At 46.6% G+C, this 16,607-nt stretch overlaps 1 protein-coding gene across 13 annotated transcripts in view; it reads left to right on the top strand.

The window, feature by feature from the left end:
• The window catches only part of LOC118079504 (serine/arginine repetitive matrix protein 2), a 129,821-nt gene that overhangs the window by 31,386 nt on the left and 81,828 nt on the right, over window positions 1-16,607 (top strand). For 7 of the 13 annotated variants that reach the window (XR_009558104.1, XM_060278311.1, XM_060278313.1 and 4 more), the window contains exons 2-3: window positions 828-2,118; window positions 3,197-3,369. Coding sequence is in view for 12 of the 13 variants with exons in the window: in XM_060278311.1 (XP_060134294.1) it covers window positions 999-2,118; window positions 3,197-3,369 (1,293 nt within the window). In the remaining variant the exon portion in view is untranslated. Of the gene's footprint in view, window positions 1-827; window positions 2,119-3,196; window positions 3,370-7,021; window positions 7,084-7,678; window positions 7,721-11,734; window positions 11,992-13,695; window positions 15,334-16,607 lie in introns of all 13 variants that reach the window. The other 6 variants (XM_060278308.1, XM_060278312.1, XM_060278306.1 and 3 more) reach the window with 6 other exon arrangements.

Genomic DNA, 16,607 nt, shown 5'->3' with positions numbered 1-16,607 from the left:
ATTTGCAGACTTTCAGCTGTTTGCCACGAGCAAATCAAACAAAAGCAGTAGAAATGACTCAGCAGAAGGGATGCTTCAAGTGGCTTCCCCAAATTCAGCTGAAATGGCAACTTATAAATTGTAAATTTTGATAATAAACCCAATTTGCAATGGGGGTTGAATAATTTTGATTGCAACTGTATGAAGGCCAGTTCTAAGTGTGAAGCTCTTCTCCCCTTGTGTTTCACACTTCTTGTGAGCCTGAAGGTAGGGGCTTGCTTTGTTCTGTTGGACAGCTGAGTAACAAATGCTATAAATAAGGTAAAACAATGTGATGTATGTCAGGGCAAAAATATCCCTTACCTTCACATCTTCCCTTGAGGGGGTCTGAGCTAGCAGTGATGGACCAGGAACGAGTCCTTGAGGTGGGGGTAGTAGTACCCTGTTTCCCTTATTTTAAGACATAGTCATAAAATAAGCCATAGCAGTATTAAAAAGGTAATATAGAAATTTAATAAATAATACCGGTAATAGTGTTAATAACTACGCACTGGAGACTTCATAGAGCTGAACAATACTCCTACCTTCTAAAAATGGCCACCCAGTTAGAACTGAAAGCATCACGAAGCTTTGTCACCCACCCACAATTTGGATCGCTACCCTAGTATAATACCATGATCTATATTCCTAATTATCATACCATCGACTATTAGGATTCCTCCACCTCTCCCTGGAGGAATATCCTCAGCACATGCCGATAGTCATGCATGGGACGCACAGTGCAGTACACTGGAAAGCCTCCGCACTTCTCCTTCCTTTCTGATTACATTTTGTGTTTTTACTTTCAGCTTGGTGGTGGTGTCTGCTGTGAATTGCTGCAGATTTGGCCTTTCCCTCCGTAGTGTCCCTCTGCAGCTTGTTCAGTTTAACATCAAGCAATATCAGTGGTTGAACCCTGTTGCTTCTGACCATTATGCCACACTTCAGGCTTCATTAATTTGACACAGGTGTAATCAGTCATGGTCAAGTCTAAAAAAAAGAAAAACCAACAGAATAATGGGTATTGCCAGGATTATAGGTGGGGACCTGGAGGAAATATGCCCCCATGGATGGGAGGTCCTTGCCCAGATGACAAGTGGGGACCCAGATGGATGGGAGGTCCTTGCCCAGATGACATGTGGGGACCCGGAGAAGATATGCCCCCATGGATGGGAGGTCCTTGCCCAGATGACATGTGGGGACCCAGAAGAGATATGCCCCCATGGACGGAAGGTCCTTGTCCAGATGACATGAGGGGACTGGGAGGAAATATGCCGCCATGGATGAGAGATCCTTGTCTAGATGAAACGGGGGGACCCGGAGGAGATATGCCCCCATGGACGGAAGGTCCTTGTCCAGATGACATGAGGGGACCGGGAAGAAATATTCCCCCATGGATGAGAGATCCTTGTCTAGATGAAACGGGGGGACCCGGAGGAGATATGCCCCCATGGACGGGAGGTCCTTGTCCAGATGACACGGGGGGACCGGGAGGAAATATGTCCCCATGGATGAGAGATCCTTGTCCAGATGACATGTGGCAACTGAGGAAACGCAGAAAATATATGCAGCCAAATATGAGAGGCCCCTGTCCTAATATGGGTGATCCTAGAGAGAACATGTATCCAGGACCTAATGCACCTGACCAAAGGCAGTGTAGGACTTTTGGAGGGCCAGGAAAGTATTTGTCTGGGAAGGAGCAGCCGATGGAGAATGGTCGGGAGAATGGTCCATCGCCACCTGGTAACTGTAGCTCAGATCAGCCTGCTTCATTAAATTTGTTCGATAAAAATAATTTTAAAAAAAGGAAAGATCAGCCCACTTCAAGAAATGCTGCAGAAAGTGCTGCAAATACTCAGAAGCATTACAGAATGCTTACAGAAGAGGGTGCTGCAAGAATTCTATCAAACTTTGGCTTATCTACTGAAGATTTGGTGGAATTTGGCCATTATTCAGATGATCAGCTGAAGCCTGAAAACATGGCTATGATTTTAAGGGACATCGTGGAGCGCAAGAAGGCTCGTCAGTTGCCCACTTCATCTCAGGGCAAAGAAGAGGAAACCTCTGGCAGACATGGCGGATCTGATTCCCTGATGAAAAGTAAGTCCAGTTATGAATATGGAAGTAAGTGTGTAGAAACCAGGCTAACCAGTAATCCCATGAAGACTTCAGGGTTAAACTATGGCATTTGCTACCACATGATGCAGTGACAGCCACCAATCTGGATGGCTTCAAAAGCGGATTAGACAAATTCAGAAGGAACGGCTTGTTATGATGGTTGCTTGTTATGATGAGGGATGCAACTTCCAGGATTGGAGAATGGGCACATCTGTATACTAGTTGCCGGGGAACAGAAGCGGGCAGTGCTGCTGAGCTCTGCTCTTGCTTGTGAGCTCCACAGAACTGGCTGCTGGACTAGATGGGCCGCTGGCCTGATCAAGTAGCTGGGCTCTTTTTAAGCTCTTACAAACATTGGTGGAGAAGAAAGACAACAGATGGGGTTCCAGGAAAGCACCGTAGATATCTAGTCCTGGGTACTATAAGCTCATGGGTACTATAAGCTCATGGGTACTATAAGCAAGGAGGGCTTTTGGGGGGGGAGGGGGCATTTATATCCTGCCTTTCCGGATCCAAATCCTTCCAAAGTGGTTTACAGGTAATGTTAACCTACTTTTTAAAATAATAATAATAATGCCTGAGTATAGAATCCCATCAGTATCCTGCCTACTGGGCAATGTCTGGCAGAATTATTAATTTATTGGCTCTCCCTCTCCTCTTTTAGTGCTCACAACTACTCTGTATGATAGGTTAGGTTGAGAGGCAGTGACTGGCCCAAGGTCCCTTTGCAAGCTTTGTGGCCGAGTGGGGATTTGAACCCTGGTCTCCCAGGTCTGTGTCCGACACTCTAACCACTACACCACAGTGGCTCTTCAGAATGGCCCCGGGGGTGGGAGGGGCTCAAATGGAACAGACCCTGATGCATTATTTGCTTATTGTCCCCTCTCTACTGGACACCTCACTGCACAGAGTAGTTGATGGGAAATGATCTTTTTGGGAGGCTAGAAGGGGAAATCCAGTAGGAGCAAGCTCCGAGGTGGCCCTGGCCCTTGGTCCCCTCTCACCTGGAATTTTGTTGGCATCCGTCTGTGTTGCATAACAGATTCATCCCTTCCTTCAGCAGGACCTGTGTTACCTTCAGCAACTCAACCCACCACAACACCTGCGGCTTCGTTTATGCCTCAGTCTTCAGTATCTCCATCTCCGTCAATGATGAAAGATTATCATGCTGTGTCGCCAACAATACTTCCACACGTGTGTTCTCTATGTAAAATAGAATGTGCAAATATGACGGTGAGTTCTTAGTTTTTGCAGAAAGAAAGTGCACATGGTTGTACAGTCATACCTTGGGTTAAGTACGCTTCAGGTTGTGTACTTTCAGGTTAAGTACGTGGCGGGTTTCACCGCGCGCGCATGCGCAGAAGCGTTATGTGCGCTTCGCGCATGCCGAAAAAAGTTCTGTGTGCTTCGCGCATGCGCAGAAACGCTCTATCAGCGCTTCAGGCACACGGCCTATTGCCACTCGGGTTAAGTACTTTTTGGAGTTCAAATGGCACCCCGGAATCAATTAAGTACTTAACCCGAGGTACCACTGTATTGAGCCCAGGAGGAGTGCATTTTCCACTCTGGCGTTCCAGCAAATCTTATGCTATGAGGACTGGTTAATGTTATCCTAGGGAAGTCAACATGGTGCCTTCCAAATGTTGTTGGACAGCATCACTGCAGCCTGTCTCCCCTCCCCTAAGCCCCAAGGAGACATCTCTGCCACCTCAGGGAACCCCCACATCCAGAAAGCCCTTTGACATCGGTGGGATTCAAACCTGACACCATGTCTGGAGACTCTGTCTTATCTAACCTTGAGCTGCTGTGGTCTATTTGAATATTAAATGCATTGCCCAGTATTGAACGTTGTCCACTATTAAAACTGAAACATAGGATTGAAGGGCACGTGAGTGTGTTTCTACTCTCCTATAGAAACTCAGATATATAAGCTTGCAGGGGAGCAGAGGAATCACTTTGGGGCGCAGCCGAGCTCTCACTCCCCCAGAAAGCTCAATCGGGGGTCCTTTTGGGGAGCCGCGTTGCTCTCACGGCTCTCCCCCTCCCACACAGCGCCAGGAACCTCGGAGCTGGAGGATTCATCACCAATCAGCGCTGGCGGTAGACCGGAAGTCCGAGTGTGTTTCTGCTGTAGAAACTCAGATATATAAGCTAGGTGAGAATTGGCTCCTTAAACCAAGGTTGCAGTTGGCAAAACAGAATGTCTAGTTGCCATTTTGGGGCCAGATGGACCTATAGTCTTATTTTTCAAATGATGGACTGACTAATTGATTATCAGTTAAACATCCGGCTAGTTCAGATGACAACGTTGTAATTTTTATTGATTTTACACAATAAAGCAAGATATACATAACATATTCTTCCCCTTCTACCCCCTCCCCGCGAGCCCCCTCCTGCCACGAGAGTCCTATGCAAAGTGGATAGTTGAAGGTGGTCCATTTTATAATTGGGTTTGTCCCCTCCTCCCTCTCTCCCCGCCCCAGAGCCCCCTCCTGCCACCAGGAAGCTCTGGGATGGCGAGGGAGGATAAAGGAGGATGTCCACCCAACTATCTATCTATACATATCTTATAAAAAAGAAAATCCCCACCCCACCCCATAAAAAAGAAAAGAAAAGAAAACAGAAAAGGAAAAGAAAAATACCATATCCATTCATTATCCATAAACATTATTTTGAAGGCTTCCCCTACCTCCCCCCTTCCCCGCTCTTCATTTTTAATTCTCCTTTAACAGATTTTTTATCATTATTCCCTTTCTTTTTGCCAATTTTTCTAACCCTATTTTAAATATACTAATCCTTTTTCCTGTAACTTCTTGCAACATTCTAAATTTAATATTATCAGTTTCATAACATATCTTAATTCAACCTATTCAAAATCTATTTTCTTCCCTTGCCTAATCTTTCCTCCAAAAACCTCCATAACTTTTAAACCATTTATTCATTCCTAATTTTAATTCGCTGTATGACTATCCTCTAATATACCTTCTCTTCCCCTATTCCCAGCTAACCCATTCCAGCAAGTTCCATAATCGTCAGTCCAGTTTTCAGTCCTTTTAATCAGTCCTAGTAATCAAATGTCCATTCTCCCTTCACCCCACCCCCTTTCTCCAGTGTTTTAAAACCCAGCTATCATTGTGCCCCCCCCCCTGGATTTTTCCGCTTCTTTGAACGTCCTTTTCCTTGTGGGTGTTCTGAATTCCTACAAGTTACTGTCCTTCCCTCCACATAAGAGGGATATTCCTCAGGCCTTCTTGTTGTACAGCCTCTTTTCCTTCGTGGTGGGCTTCATTTTGGTTTACACTATCACTGTCACTGTCTTTCGATTCAATTTCTGTACTGTCTTCATCTGGTATTCCATTATTAGTGTCCTCCATCTGTAATTGCTGCTTTATTTCTTGCAGTTGTATTCCGTCATGGTACATTCCAATCTTCAGTTCCCACAGGCTTCTCAAAACATTTTGCTGAAACCCAGGTGGATACACTTTTGTTGACATTTTCCAGTCCTTTCAAGGTCAAAACTTGTCTTGGGGGACGGGAAATGGTCGCTACTTAGTTCCCCAACCGCATTTTCACAAAAGTGGCTGCAATGTATCTTCTCAAAGTCCTGTTACATTAAATTCTATGCAAATATTTAACATATAAATTCCAGAAAGTCAAAAACTCTTTTCCTTCTTTTCCTTTATAATATCCTAATAAACTCGCTGATCTGTCAGGGCTGCCGGCTCCAGGGAAGAAATAGGCTTTTCCCAATTCTGATTCCTCTCTTTGCAGGGAATTTTAATCACCAATATCTTTCTCCCCTTTTACCCTGCTTCCAGGGGAGAATCTTTTTTAAGTCCTTGGAGATATCTTTATATTAAAAAGAAACTTCTGATCTCGGCTTCGGGTACTTTTATTAACTGCTTCTTAAAACTACCAGTTTTTTTCTCTCTCCCATTTCCAAATTATAATCCAATAACATGCTTTTAAATCCTTTACTCACAGTCTTTCCCCCCCAGCTTATTCTTTGGAAGTATCCAGCACTCTCCGCCTCCGGCTCGGAGCTTCACTCCGCTAGGGTAACGCTGTCGCTCAAGATGGCCCCTGCGACTACCACCCTTCTCACTCCGGGGCTCTTATTAGAGCTCACCGGAGAGTTGGGGAGTCCGGATTGGGGCTCTGCTGAGCAATTTCGTCCCCGGGATGCTCGACCCGGGATTCTTTGGGGCGCAGCGAGTTCAGATGACAACCTTGAGCCAGGTTAAGAACTTTGAGAACTTAAAGAAGAAAAATCACTTGATTGCAGGGACAGTCCACATATATACCGGCCTATTCCTACCTAATTTTCTGAATTGTGTCCTGGACCAAAATATAACTGATAGAATTCTACAGGATGTGGTGTTAGTGTGTGACAACTATCCCAATCCAAGGATCCCCAGGCAGGCACCTCCAGGTTGTGGAGATGTCAGGTGGCATCCTGGCACCCAGGCATCTCTACTTGGTTGTAAGTGTCTGATATCTAGATGTAGAATGTGCTTGGCACCTGGCTAGTTTTGAACACTGCCATGGACTCTCATGACCTTAAATGACGAGATTATGCAGTTTTATAGATGGAAGCCCCATCAATGGGTATTGGGCATATCACTAAGTGGATCTAAGTGTTTTATTTTTATAAAAAAATGTATATACCACTATATGTGATATATATATATATATATATATATATATATAAGTTCCTGGTGAGAGAAGCAGCAGCAGAGGAGGGCCATTTTGTGGGTTTCTCAGAAGCATCAGGCTGACTGCCGCAGGAGATGGGATGCTGGACTAGGTGGCACTTTGTTCTCATCTAGCAGGCAGGCATTTTTGTGTTCTCATGCTGATTTCTTCCCTCCCTCGCTCCCTGTAGGGCTGGAATCTGCACGTGGGCACTACTGCACACTCCGAGAAATGTACTCAGCTACGCCAGCAGTAAGGCCTTTCATTTTAATTTACTGGGAATAGATTGAGGATTTGAAATGGTTTGAAAATGAATGTTTGGATACCTTAGGACTTTGCTAAAAACAGCAGAGCCCTTGCTTACATGCCTTGCCACAAACCTCAGCCAAGGAAGTTGTGGGAGCTCACCTTTGAAGGAATGGTGCCTGCTCTAGGTTCTGTTTTGCATGAATTTGCAGAAGTGGTCTGTAGGCCAATTATGGAGCTGAACCAGGGAAGAAGGCTGAAGCTCAGTGGCATCTCATCTTGTGTTCTGTGGCTTTTAGATGCCTGTGGAGCATGAGCAGAGTTTTATGACGTGTGGCTTCAGGACAAACCACTTCTTGTAGGAGCTGGGAGCTGAGTCTCATTCCAGGGAGCTTTTGGAAATCTGGGTCAAAGAGTCAGGGAACCCTTGTGGAATCATCTTTAAACTTCCCCAGAAGATCAGTAGTAAGAGATAATAATTTGGACAAAAGGGAGAGAAATAATTGACAGTTTAGAAACTTTCCTGAAAGATAATGGAATGGAATACATGTACTGTGTCAAATGAATAACACAACTGTTTTGCTGGCTTTTCTTGAAACAGGCATCCTGACTGGAATCCAGAAGACTGCTCTTTGTTACAGAGGTAACCTTTTAATCTCCACATGAATACTCAGTAATGAGAATTAGGCTGCAGCAATCTCAAATCCCTGTGGTCCCTGATAGTGTGGGTTTTCTGAGATATTTTGAATGGGAAATTTGCACCAGGGCATTCTGCACTGGGACATTTTCTGATGCCCAGGAAAGTGATCTGTGATCTAATTGTGGTCTTTCATTGTATTTAGTAGAGAAAACTCGAAACTGTAAAACTGTCAAGTATCTGCAGTTGGCCCCTGTTCACTGCTGCTTAGCGACTATGTAACAAAAACACTTCTGCAGAAAAAGTAACATAACACAGACACACACACAGAGTTAATATTTTCCGCCCCAGATTCCTGGTTGTCACTGACCAGTACATTTAGGAGCTGCTTAACTCAGACTGCAGGCCCTTGTGTCTTTGTTCTAAGGTTCTAGGGCAGGCATAGGCAAATCCCAGCCCTCCACATGTTTGGGACTACAATTCCCATCATCCCTGACCGCTGGGCCTGTTAGCTAGGGATGATGGGAATTGTAGTCCCAAACATCTGGAGGACCAGAGTTTGCGTATGCCTGCTCTAGGGGCCAGCTGGCTGAGCAGCTGTGGGTTGCAATGGAGCTAAGCCACTAGCAGGCAGTTAGCCATTCCCAGTGCAGGTGGCAGCCATAATTTTCTGGTATGAAGCTGGGCATTCTGTTGCCAGCATCTGAGTTCCTTTAGTCATTGGATGCTGCAGGCCCGTCAGCTTGGAAGAGTCAGAGTGCAGAGATGATTTGTGGGGGGGGGGGGGAGAGCTTTCCAAGTGCCCCTCTCTCTGTGTTTTTTTAATCTTTAAGGAATTAAATGGTTATTAAACACTGCAGCCCCTTCATGGATCAATGCCTTGTTGTGGCGAAGGGGCTTGAATAACTCAGAGAAGCTATGAGCTATGCCATGCAGGGCCACCCAAGATGGACAGGTCATAGTGGAGAGTTTTGACTAAACGTGATTCACCTGGAGAAGGAACTGGCAAGCCACTCCAGTATCCCTGCCAAGAAAACTCCATGGACAAAGACAACAGGCATATAAAAGTTATGACGCTGGAAGATGAGCCCCTCAGGTCGGAAGGCATCCAACATGCTACTGAGGAAGAGCGGAGGACAAGTACAAGTAGATTCAGAGCTGATGAAGCGGCTGGGCCAAAGCCGAAAGGACGCTCAGTTGCGGATATGCCTGGAAGCGAAAGGAAAGTCCGATGCTGTAAAGAAAAATATTGCATAGGAACCTGGAATGTAAGAACCATGGATAATGGTAAGCTGGATGTGGTCAAAAATGAGATGGCAATAATAAATATTGACATCCTGGACATCAGTGAACTAAAATGGAAGGGAATGGGCGAATTCAGTTCGGATGAGTATCATATCTACTACTGTGGGCAAGAATCCCATAGAAGAAATGGAGTGGCCCTCATAGTCAACAAAAGAGTGGCAAAAGCTGTAATGGGATGCAATCTCAAAAATGACATAATGATCTCGATACGAATCCAAGGCAGACCTTTTAACATCACAGTAATCCAAGTTTATGCACCAACTACCGGTGCTGAAGAAAGTGAAATTGACCAATTCTATGAAGACTTACAACACCTTCTAGAAATGACACCAAAGAAGGATGTTCTTCTCATTACAGGGGACTGGAATGCTAAAGTAGGGAATCAAGAGATAAAATGAACAACTGGCAAGTTTGGCCTTGGAGTTCAAAATGAAGCAGGGCAAAGGCTAATAGAGTTCTGTCAAGAGAACAAGCTGGTCATCACAAACACTCTTTTCCAACAACACAAGAGACAACTCTACACATGGATATCACCAAATGGGCAGCATCGAAATCAGATTGATTATATTCTCTGAAAGATATGAAAGGAACATTTCGTACAAAGATTACCATAATAAAGGACAAAAGTGGTAAGGACCTAACAGAAGCAGAAGACATCAAGAAGAGGTGGCAAGAATACACAGAGGAATTATACCAGAAAGATATGGAGGTCTCGTACACCCCAGGTAGTGTGGTTGCTGAACTTGAGCCAGACATCTTGGAGAGTGAAGTCAAAGGGGCCTTAGAAAGCACTGCTAATAACAAGGCCAGTGGAAGTGATGATATTCCAGCTGAACTATTTAAAATTTTAAAAGATGATGCTGTTAAGGTGAAGAAGAAGAAGAAGAGTTTGGATTTGATATCCCGCTTTATCACTACCCGAAGGAGTCTCAAAGCGGCTAACAATCTCCTTTCTCCTCCTCCCCCACAACAGACACCCTGTGAGGTGGGTGGGGCTGAGAGACTTCAGAGAAGTGTGACTAGCCCACGGTCACCCAGCAGCTGCATGTGGAGAAGCGGAGACGCGAACCCGGTTCCCCAGATTACGAGTCTGCCACTCTTAACCACTACACCACACTGACTCTCCCAATTTGCCAGCAATATGCTACACCCAATATGCCAGCATGTTTGGAAAACTCAGCAATGGCCAGAGGATTGGAGAAGATCAGTCTACATCCCAATTCCAAAGAAGAGCAGTGCCAAAGAATGCTCCAACTACCGCACAATTGCGCTCATTTCACACGCTGGCAAGGTTATGCTTAAAATTATACAAGGCAGGCTTAGGCAGTATGTGGACTGAGAACTCCCAGAAGTGCAAGCTGGATTTCGAAGGGGCAGAGGAACCAGAGACCAAATGGCAAACATGCGCTGGATTATGGAGAAAGCTAGAGAGTTCCAGAAAAACGTCTACTTCTGCTTCATTGACTATGCAAAAGCCTTTGACTGTGTCGACCACAGCAAACTATGGCAAGTTCTTAAAGAAATGGGAGTGCCTGATCACCTCATCTGTCTCCTGAGAAATCTCTATGTGGGACAAGAAGCTACAGTTAGAACTGGATATGGAACAACTGATGGGTTCAAAATTGGGAAAGAAGTACGACAAGGTTGTATATTGTCTCCCTGCTTATTTAACTTATATGCAGAATTCATCATGCGAAAGGCTGGACTAGATGAATCCCAAGCCGGAATTAAGATTGCCGGAAGCAATATCAACAACCTCAGATATGCAGATGACACAACCTTGATGGCAGAAAGTGAGGAGGAATTAAAGAACCTTTTAATGAGGGTGAAAGAGGAGAGCGCAAAATATGGTCTGAAGCTCAACATAAAAAAAACCAAGATCATGGCCACTGGTCCCATCACCTCCTGGCAAATGGAAGGGGGGGGGAAATGGAGGCAGTGAGAGTTTTTACTTTTTTGGGCTCCTTGATCACTGCAGATGGTGACAGCAGTCACGAAATTAAAAGACGCCTGCTTCTTGGGAGAAAAGCAATGACAAACCTAGACAGCATCTTAAAAAGCAGAGACATCACCTTGCCTACAAAGGTCCGTATAGTTAAAGCTATGTTTTTCCCAGTAGTGATGTATGGGAGTGAGAGCTGGACCATAAAGAAGGCTGATCGCCGAAGAATTGATGCTTTTGAATTATGGTGCTGGAGGAGACTCTTGAGAGTCCCATGGACTGCAAGAAGATCAAACCTATCCATTCTGAAGGAAATCAGCCCTGAGTGCTCACTGGAAGGACAGATCCTGAAGCTGAGGCTCCAATACTTTGGCCACCTCATGAGAAGAGAAGAATCCTTGGAAAAGACCCTGATGTTGGGAAAGATTGAGGGCACTAGGAGAAGGGGACGACAGAGGACGAGATGGTTGGACAGTGTTCTCGAAGCTACGAACATGAGTTTGACCAAACTGCGGGAGGCAGTGCAAGACAGGAGTGCCTGGCGTGCTATGGTCCATGGGGTCAGGAAGAGTTGGACATGACTAAACGACTAAACAACAACAAAAACACTGCAGCCATATTTTGTAGGCTTTTGATGCTTTTAGCTTTAACTCTGAGAGTTCCTACTTCTAGTTGATTTCCATTTGCACAAATAACATCCTGGCAGATCTGATTTCTGCTTTTACATTTTAAAAAGAAAAGTAATTCAAATCCTTTTTTCCTGTCTCTTGCAGACATGAAGGTGATAAGAAGGAAAAACATATTGCAATGCCATGCTCTACCAGTTCTAACTCGAATGCTTCACAACACTCAGTCCCTGGCCATGCCTCGAGTCAGACTCAGTCACACTCAGTCCCTGGCCATGCCTCGAGTCAGACTCAGTCACAATCTAGGAGCTCCAGGTCTTCAGAGCGACCAAGCTCCCCCAGCTTGAGTTCTCAAAGCTCTTCTATCCAGAGGAGAGAACTAGGAATATCAACTAGATCTCCAGGTAAGGTGGATGTTACAGATGCTTCAGTGACTGGGCTTCATTTTTTTGTAAACAGGATTATTTGTGTGATAATGGCAGGTGTGTTGCAGTGGCTTTGGCTCAGTGAATAGTCTGTTCTGTTCTGGGTTTTCTCCCCCTGGCTTTGTCATTGTGTCAATATAATGTCTCCCAAGGAAACTAAGCTTGTTCCTATATTGCATTGTGTGAGTGACTCTGCAACCCATTTCAAAAGGGGATGTTGGTTGATCTCAGCCATTTCACTGCTCTGGAGTCTCCCCCACCTGCTTTGTAGTATTTACACTTGCTTAGTACAATGATCCTCTTTCACTCATGCTATGCAGCTTGGTTGCAAATTCAGCTGTGACCAAGGATCAGGGGAAATATTCTGCTGCTTCACTGCAGTATTGTTGCCAAAGGTAGACCTGAAGTTGTTGTCATAGAGCAAGGGTCAGCAAAGTTTTTCCGCAGAGGGCCGGTCCACTGTCCCTCAGATCTTGCGGTGGGCCAGACTATATTTTGAAGAAAATAATAATGGACGAATTCCTATGCCCCACAAATACCCCAGAGATGCATTTTAAATAAAAGTACACATTCTACTCATGAAAAAACACACTGATTCCCGGACCATCCACAAGCCGGATTTAGAAGGGGATTGCGCAGGATCTGCCCCCCAGGCCATAGTTTGCCTACCCATGCAATAGGCCAGTGATGGCGAACCTATGACACGCATAGCCATTTTCGGTGACACGTGGCTGCATGCCGAGAAGGACGCATCTCTGGGGGCCTTGTGGACTTCCGGTGAGGCAAAATGGCGATCGGCACGTTATCGCGGAGCTCTTGAAAACGGCCAGCGTACCTGCGCTCCCTGACCAGCTTCGGAGCCGCCAGGATTGCCACCGCCCTCGCGCAAACATCAGGGGAGCCCAGAGCAGCTGCCAGGGAGCCGCCGAACCTCCCCCTCAACGCCCCACACCGGGCCGAAGCTAAGGGGTCCCAAGGCCTGAGACCACCTACCTCGAGGCGCGCTGGCGCCATGGAGAGGGAGGAGAAGGAAGGTCCCGACCTCCCCACTGCAACCGCTGCCAATACCGACACCGTCAATGCCACTGCATTTAAAAAAACTTTAATAATTTTTCCCTCCCCTTTTTCCTTTTTTTAAACTTTTTTTTTTTTAAGTGACACACCACCCGAGTTATGCTCGGTTTTTTGGCGAATTTTGACACACCAAGTTCAAAAGGTTGCCCATCACTGCAATAGGCCATTGATGAACTTCCAAGGAGTGGGGTATTGGTTCCATTTTGTTCTTGTTTTTATTTTGTAAATTTTGGGTTTTTAATCATGTATTTTTATGTTGCGAACTGTCCTGAGATGTATGTTTGGAGGGCGGTATACCAATTTAATAAATACTCCTGCCAACCTAGCAGTTCGAAAGCACGTCAAAATGCAAGTAGATAAATAGGAACCGCTACAGCGGGAAGGTAAACGGCGTTTCCATGTGCTGATCTGGTTTGCCAGAAGCGGCTTTGTCATGCTGGCCACATGACCTGGAAGCTATACGCCGGCTCCCTCGGCCAATAATGCGAGATGAGCGCGCAACCCCAGAGTCGGTCACGACTGGACCTAATGGTCAGGGGTCCCTTTACCTTTACCTTTACTGCTAATAATAATAATAATGAGCCACTTGCTTTTTCTCCCCCTCTTTAGCGTCCTCTGCAGAAGCAGGAAGCTCCAGGCAACCTCCAGCCAAACCTGATGTGGCAGAACAACCACCCAACAAGTCAGAGCATCCACTGCAGACGAATCCTGGCCATCAGAAGCTGCCCAAGAAGGAGGCAGCAACACAGAAACAAGGAGACCAGCAACCTCCAGCCAAATCTGATGTGACCGAACAACCACCCAACAAGTCAGAGCATCCACTGCAGACGAATCCTGGCCATCAGGAGCTGCCCATGAAGGAGGCAGCAACACAGGAACAAGGAGACAGGCAACCTGCAGTCAAATCTGATGTGGGAGAACAACCACCCAACAAGTCAGAGCATCCACTGCAGACAAATCCTGGCCATCAGGAGCTGTCCAAGAAGGAGGCAGCAACACTGGAACAAGGAGACCGGCAACCTCCAGCCAAATCTGGTGTGACAGAACAACCACCCAACAAGTCAGAGCATCCACTGCAGACAAATCCCGACCATCAGAAGCTGCCCAAGAAGGAGGCAGCAACACAGGAACAAGGAGACCGGCAACCTCCAGCCAAATCTGATGTGACCGAACAACCACCCAACAAGTCAGAGCATCCACTGCAGACGAATCCTGGCCATCAGGAGCTGCCCATGAAGGAGGCAGCAACACAGGAACAAGGAGACAGGCAACCTGCAGTCAAATCTGATGTGGGAGAACAACCACCCAACAAGTCAGAGCATCCACTGCAGACAAATCCCGACCATCAGAAGCTGCCCAAGAAGGAGGCAGCAACACAGAAACAAGGAGACCGGCAACCTCCAGCTAAATCTGGTGTGACAGAACAACCACCCAACAAGTCAGAGCATCCACTGCAGACAAATCCCGGCCATCAGGAGGTGCCCAAGAAGGAGGCAGCCACACAGGAGCAAGGAGACAGGCAACCTGCAGTCAAATCTGATGTGGGAGAACAACCACCCAACAAGTCAGAGCATCCACTGCAGACAAATCCCGGCCATCAGGAGGTGCCCAAGAAGGAGGCAGCCACACAGGAGCAAGGAGACAGGCAACCTCCAGCCAAATCTAATGTGGCAGAACAACCACCCAACAAGTCAGAGCATCCACTGCAGACAAATCCCGACCATCAGAAGCTGCCCAAGAAGGAGGCAGTAACACAGAAACAAGGAGACCGGCAACCTCCAGCCAAATCTGGTGTGACAGAACAACCACCCAACAAGTCAGAGCATCCACTGCAGACAAATCCAGGCCATCAGGAGCTGCCCAAGAAGGAGGCAGCAACACTGGAACAAGGAGACAGGCAACCTGAAGATCTGTTGCGCTTGGCATTGACGCCTCTTGCAGAACAAACTGTCATGCAGGCCCTATCGGTGCTGCAGTCTGGAGGCGCAGTGGGTGCTGGACTCACCCAAGGAACGAGCTTGCCCCCACTTCCTCCTGTGCAGATCGATCCAGCATCCCTTGTTTCCATGATGCAGCTGGTTGCAACACAGGTGGTGCAAGCTGCCTTAGCCTCCAAGGAAGCCTCAAGTGTGCAGGGAAGCCCAAGTGTGGCTGGAAGTCCCCAGTTAAGTATTCCTGCAGAAAGCGAAGAAAAGAAGCAGGAGAGCAGTCAGGAAGTGGTGCCAGGAGTCGCTCCTTCTTCCGCAGGTGAGGAATTGTCGGGAAGGGGGCTGAGGGTGGGTCTGGATGTAGAGGGAGCTTGTTCTGTGTTGGAGGTCTCTGTCAAGACTTGCATTGGTGATATAATGGAAGAGAAGCTTGCATGTGTAGCACAAACCCTGCTCAAATTCAGGACTGCCCTGAGATCCAGCCGGGCTTCTCTGGTAGTGGTGGCCACACCTGTGCTGTTGCTTCTAGGGGGCAGGGATCCTGTCTGCAATCTGTTGGTTCTGGTGACTGGTTCCTTTTGTGGCATACAAAATACACAAATAGTATGTGATTTTTGTTAGAAATTTGGCCTCTGTGAACGTGCAGCTCAGCACACTATAGCAATTACCGTAAGCACCTGGTGAATGACTCAGCTCTGCACGTAGTCTGCCCAGAGATAGTAACCTAGCAACAGCTAGTAGATTGGTGTAAGGAACAATAAAGATAGAGACCAACATGTGCTCTGTGTGGAGAGTTAGTGGAGAGTGGAGGTGGTGGATGATGTGGAGAGATTATGCTGGAGTTTGTTAGAGTTAGAGAGAATTACTGATCTATGTACTGTTTGTTGTTTTTTTGTAAATAAACCTGTATATAGTTACTCAGTAATAGTGGCAGTGAGTTCCTGTGTCTATACTACTTGCTTTCGGCTGCGACCAAGATGTTTCTGCTGTGCCTGTGCTACTCTGCTTAGTTCAACTGGTATAGTTGGCATTTATGCCAGGTTCAGCCTTGCTGGTGTCTAACAGGTTATGGGCCCAGTTTATGGGAATGCCCAGAACTTGGTTGGCAGTAAGCTGGTGAAGCTGTGGAAACTTGGAGTTGCCAAGAACAGACTACAGTTGCAGCAGTCGAGCTGGGTGCTGTGGATCTGTCCTCTCTCTCTAACAGAAGCTGTGAGTAGTGGGTTCCTGTGCTTGCAGTAGGAAACAGTGCTCTCAGATGGTGCTCTCAGATTCACAATCTTTCCTGATGGTTTTTGAACGCCTGAACAGCCTGAACAGCCATACTTGCTATGGTCAAAGTGGGTGCAGGCTGTGCTCCAGAGGGACCATCTCTGGGAGGCAGTGCACAGACCACCGGTCAAGCCTGATGCAGAAGAGCTAGACCGCAACCAAAGAGCAAGGGCCACCATCGTACTTGTTCTGGATGATTCCCAGTTGCCGTATGTACGTGCGCATAAGACTGCAAAGGCTGTGTGGGTGGCGTTGAAACACTTCCACATTCGTGAAACGGCTACCTCCAGACTCTCCATCAGAAATTCGCTGTATAGAGCA

The sequence above is a fragment of the Zootoca vivipara genome, chromosome 9 (genome assembly GCF_963506605.1).
Source record: "Zootoca vivipara chromosome 9, rZooViv1.1, whole genome shotgun sequence".
Taxonomy (NCBI): domain Eukaryota; kingdom Metazoa; phylum Chordata; class Lepidosauria; order Squamata; family Lacertidae; genus Zootoca; species Zootoca vivipara.
Note: the sequence above shows the minus strand (reverse complement) of the source record. Positions and strands in the feature narration are given on the sequence as shown.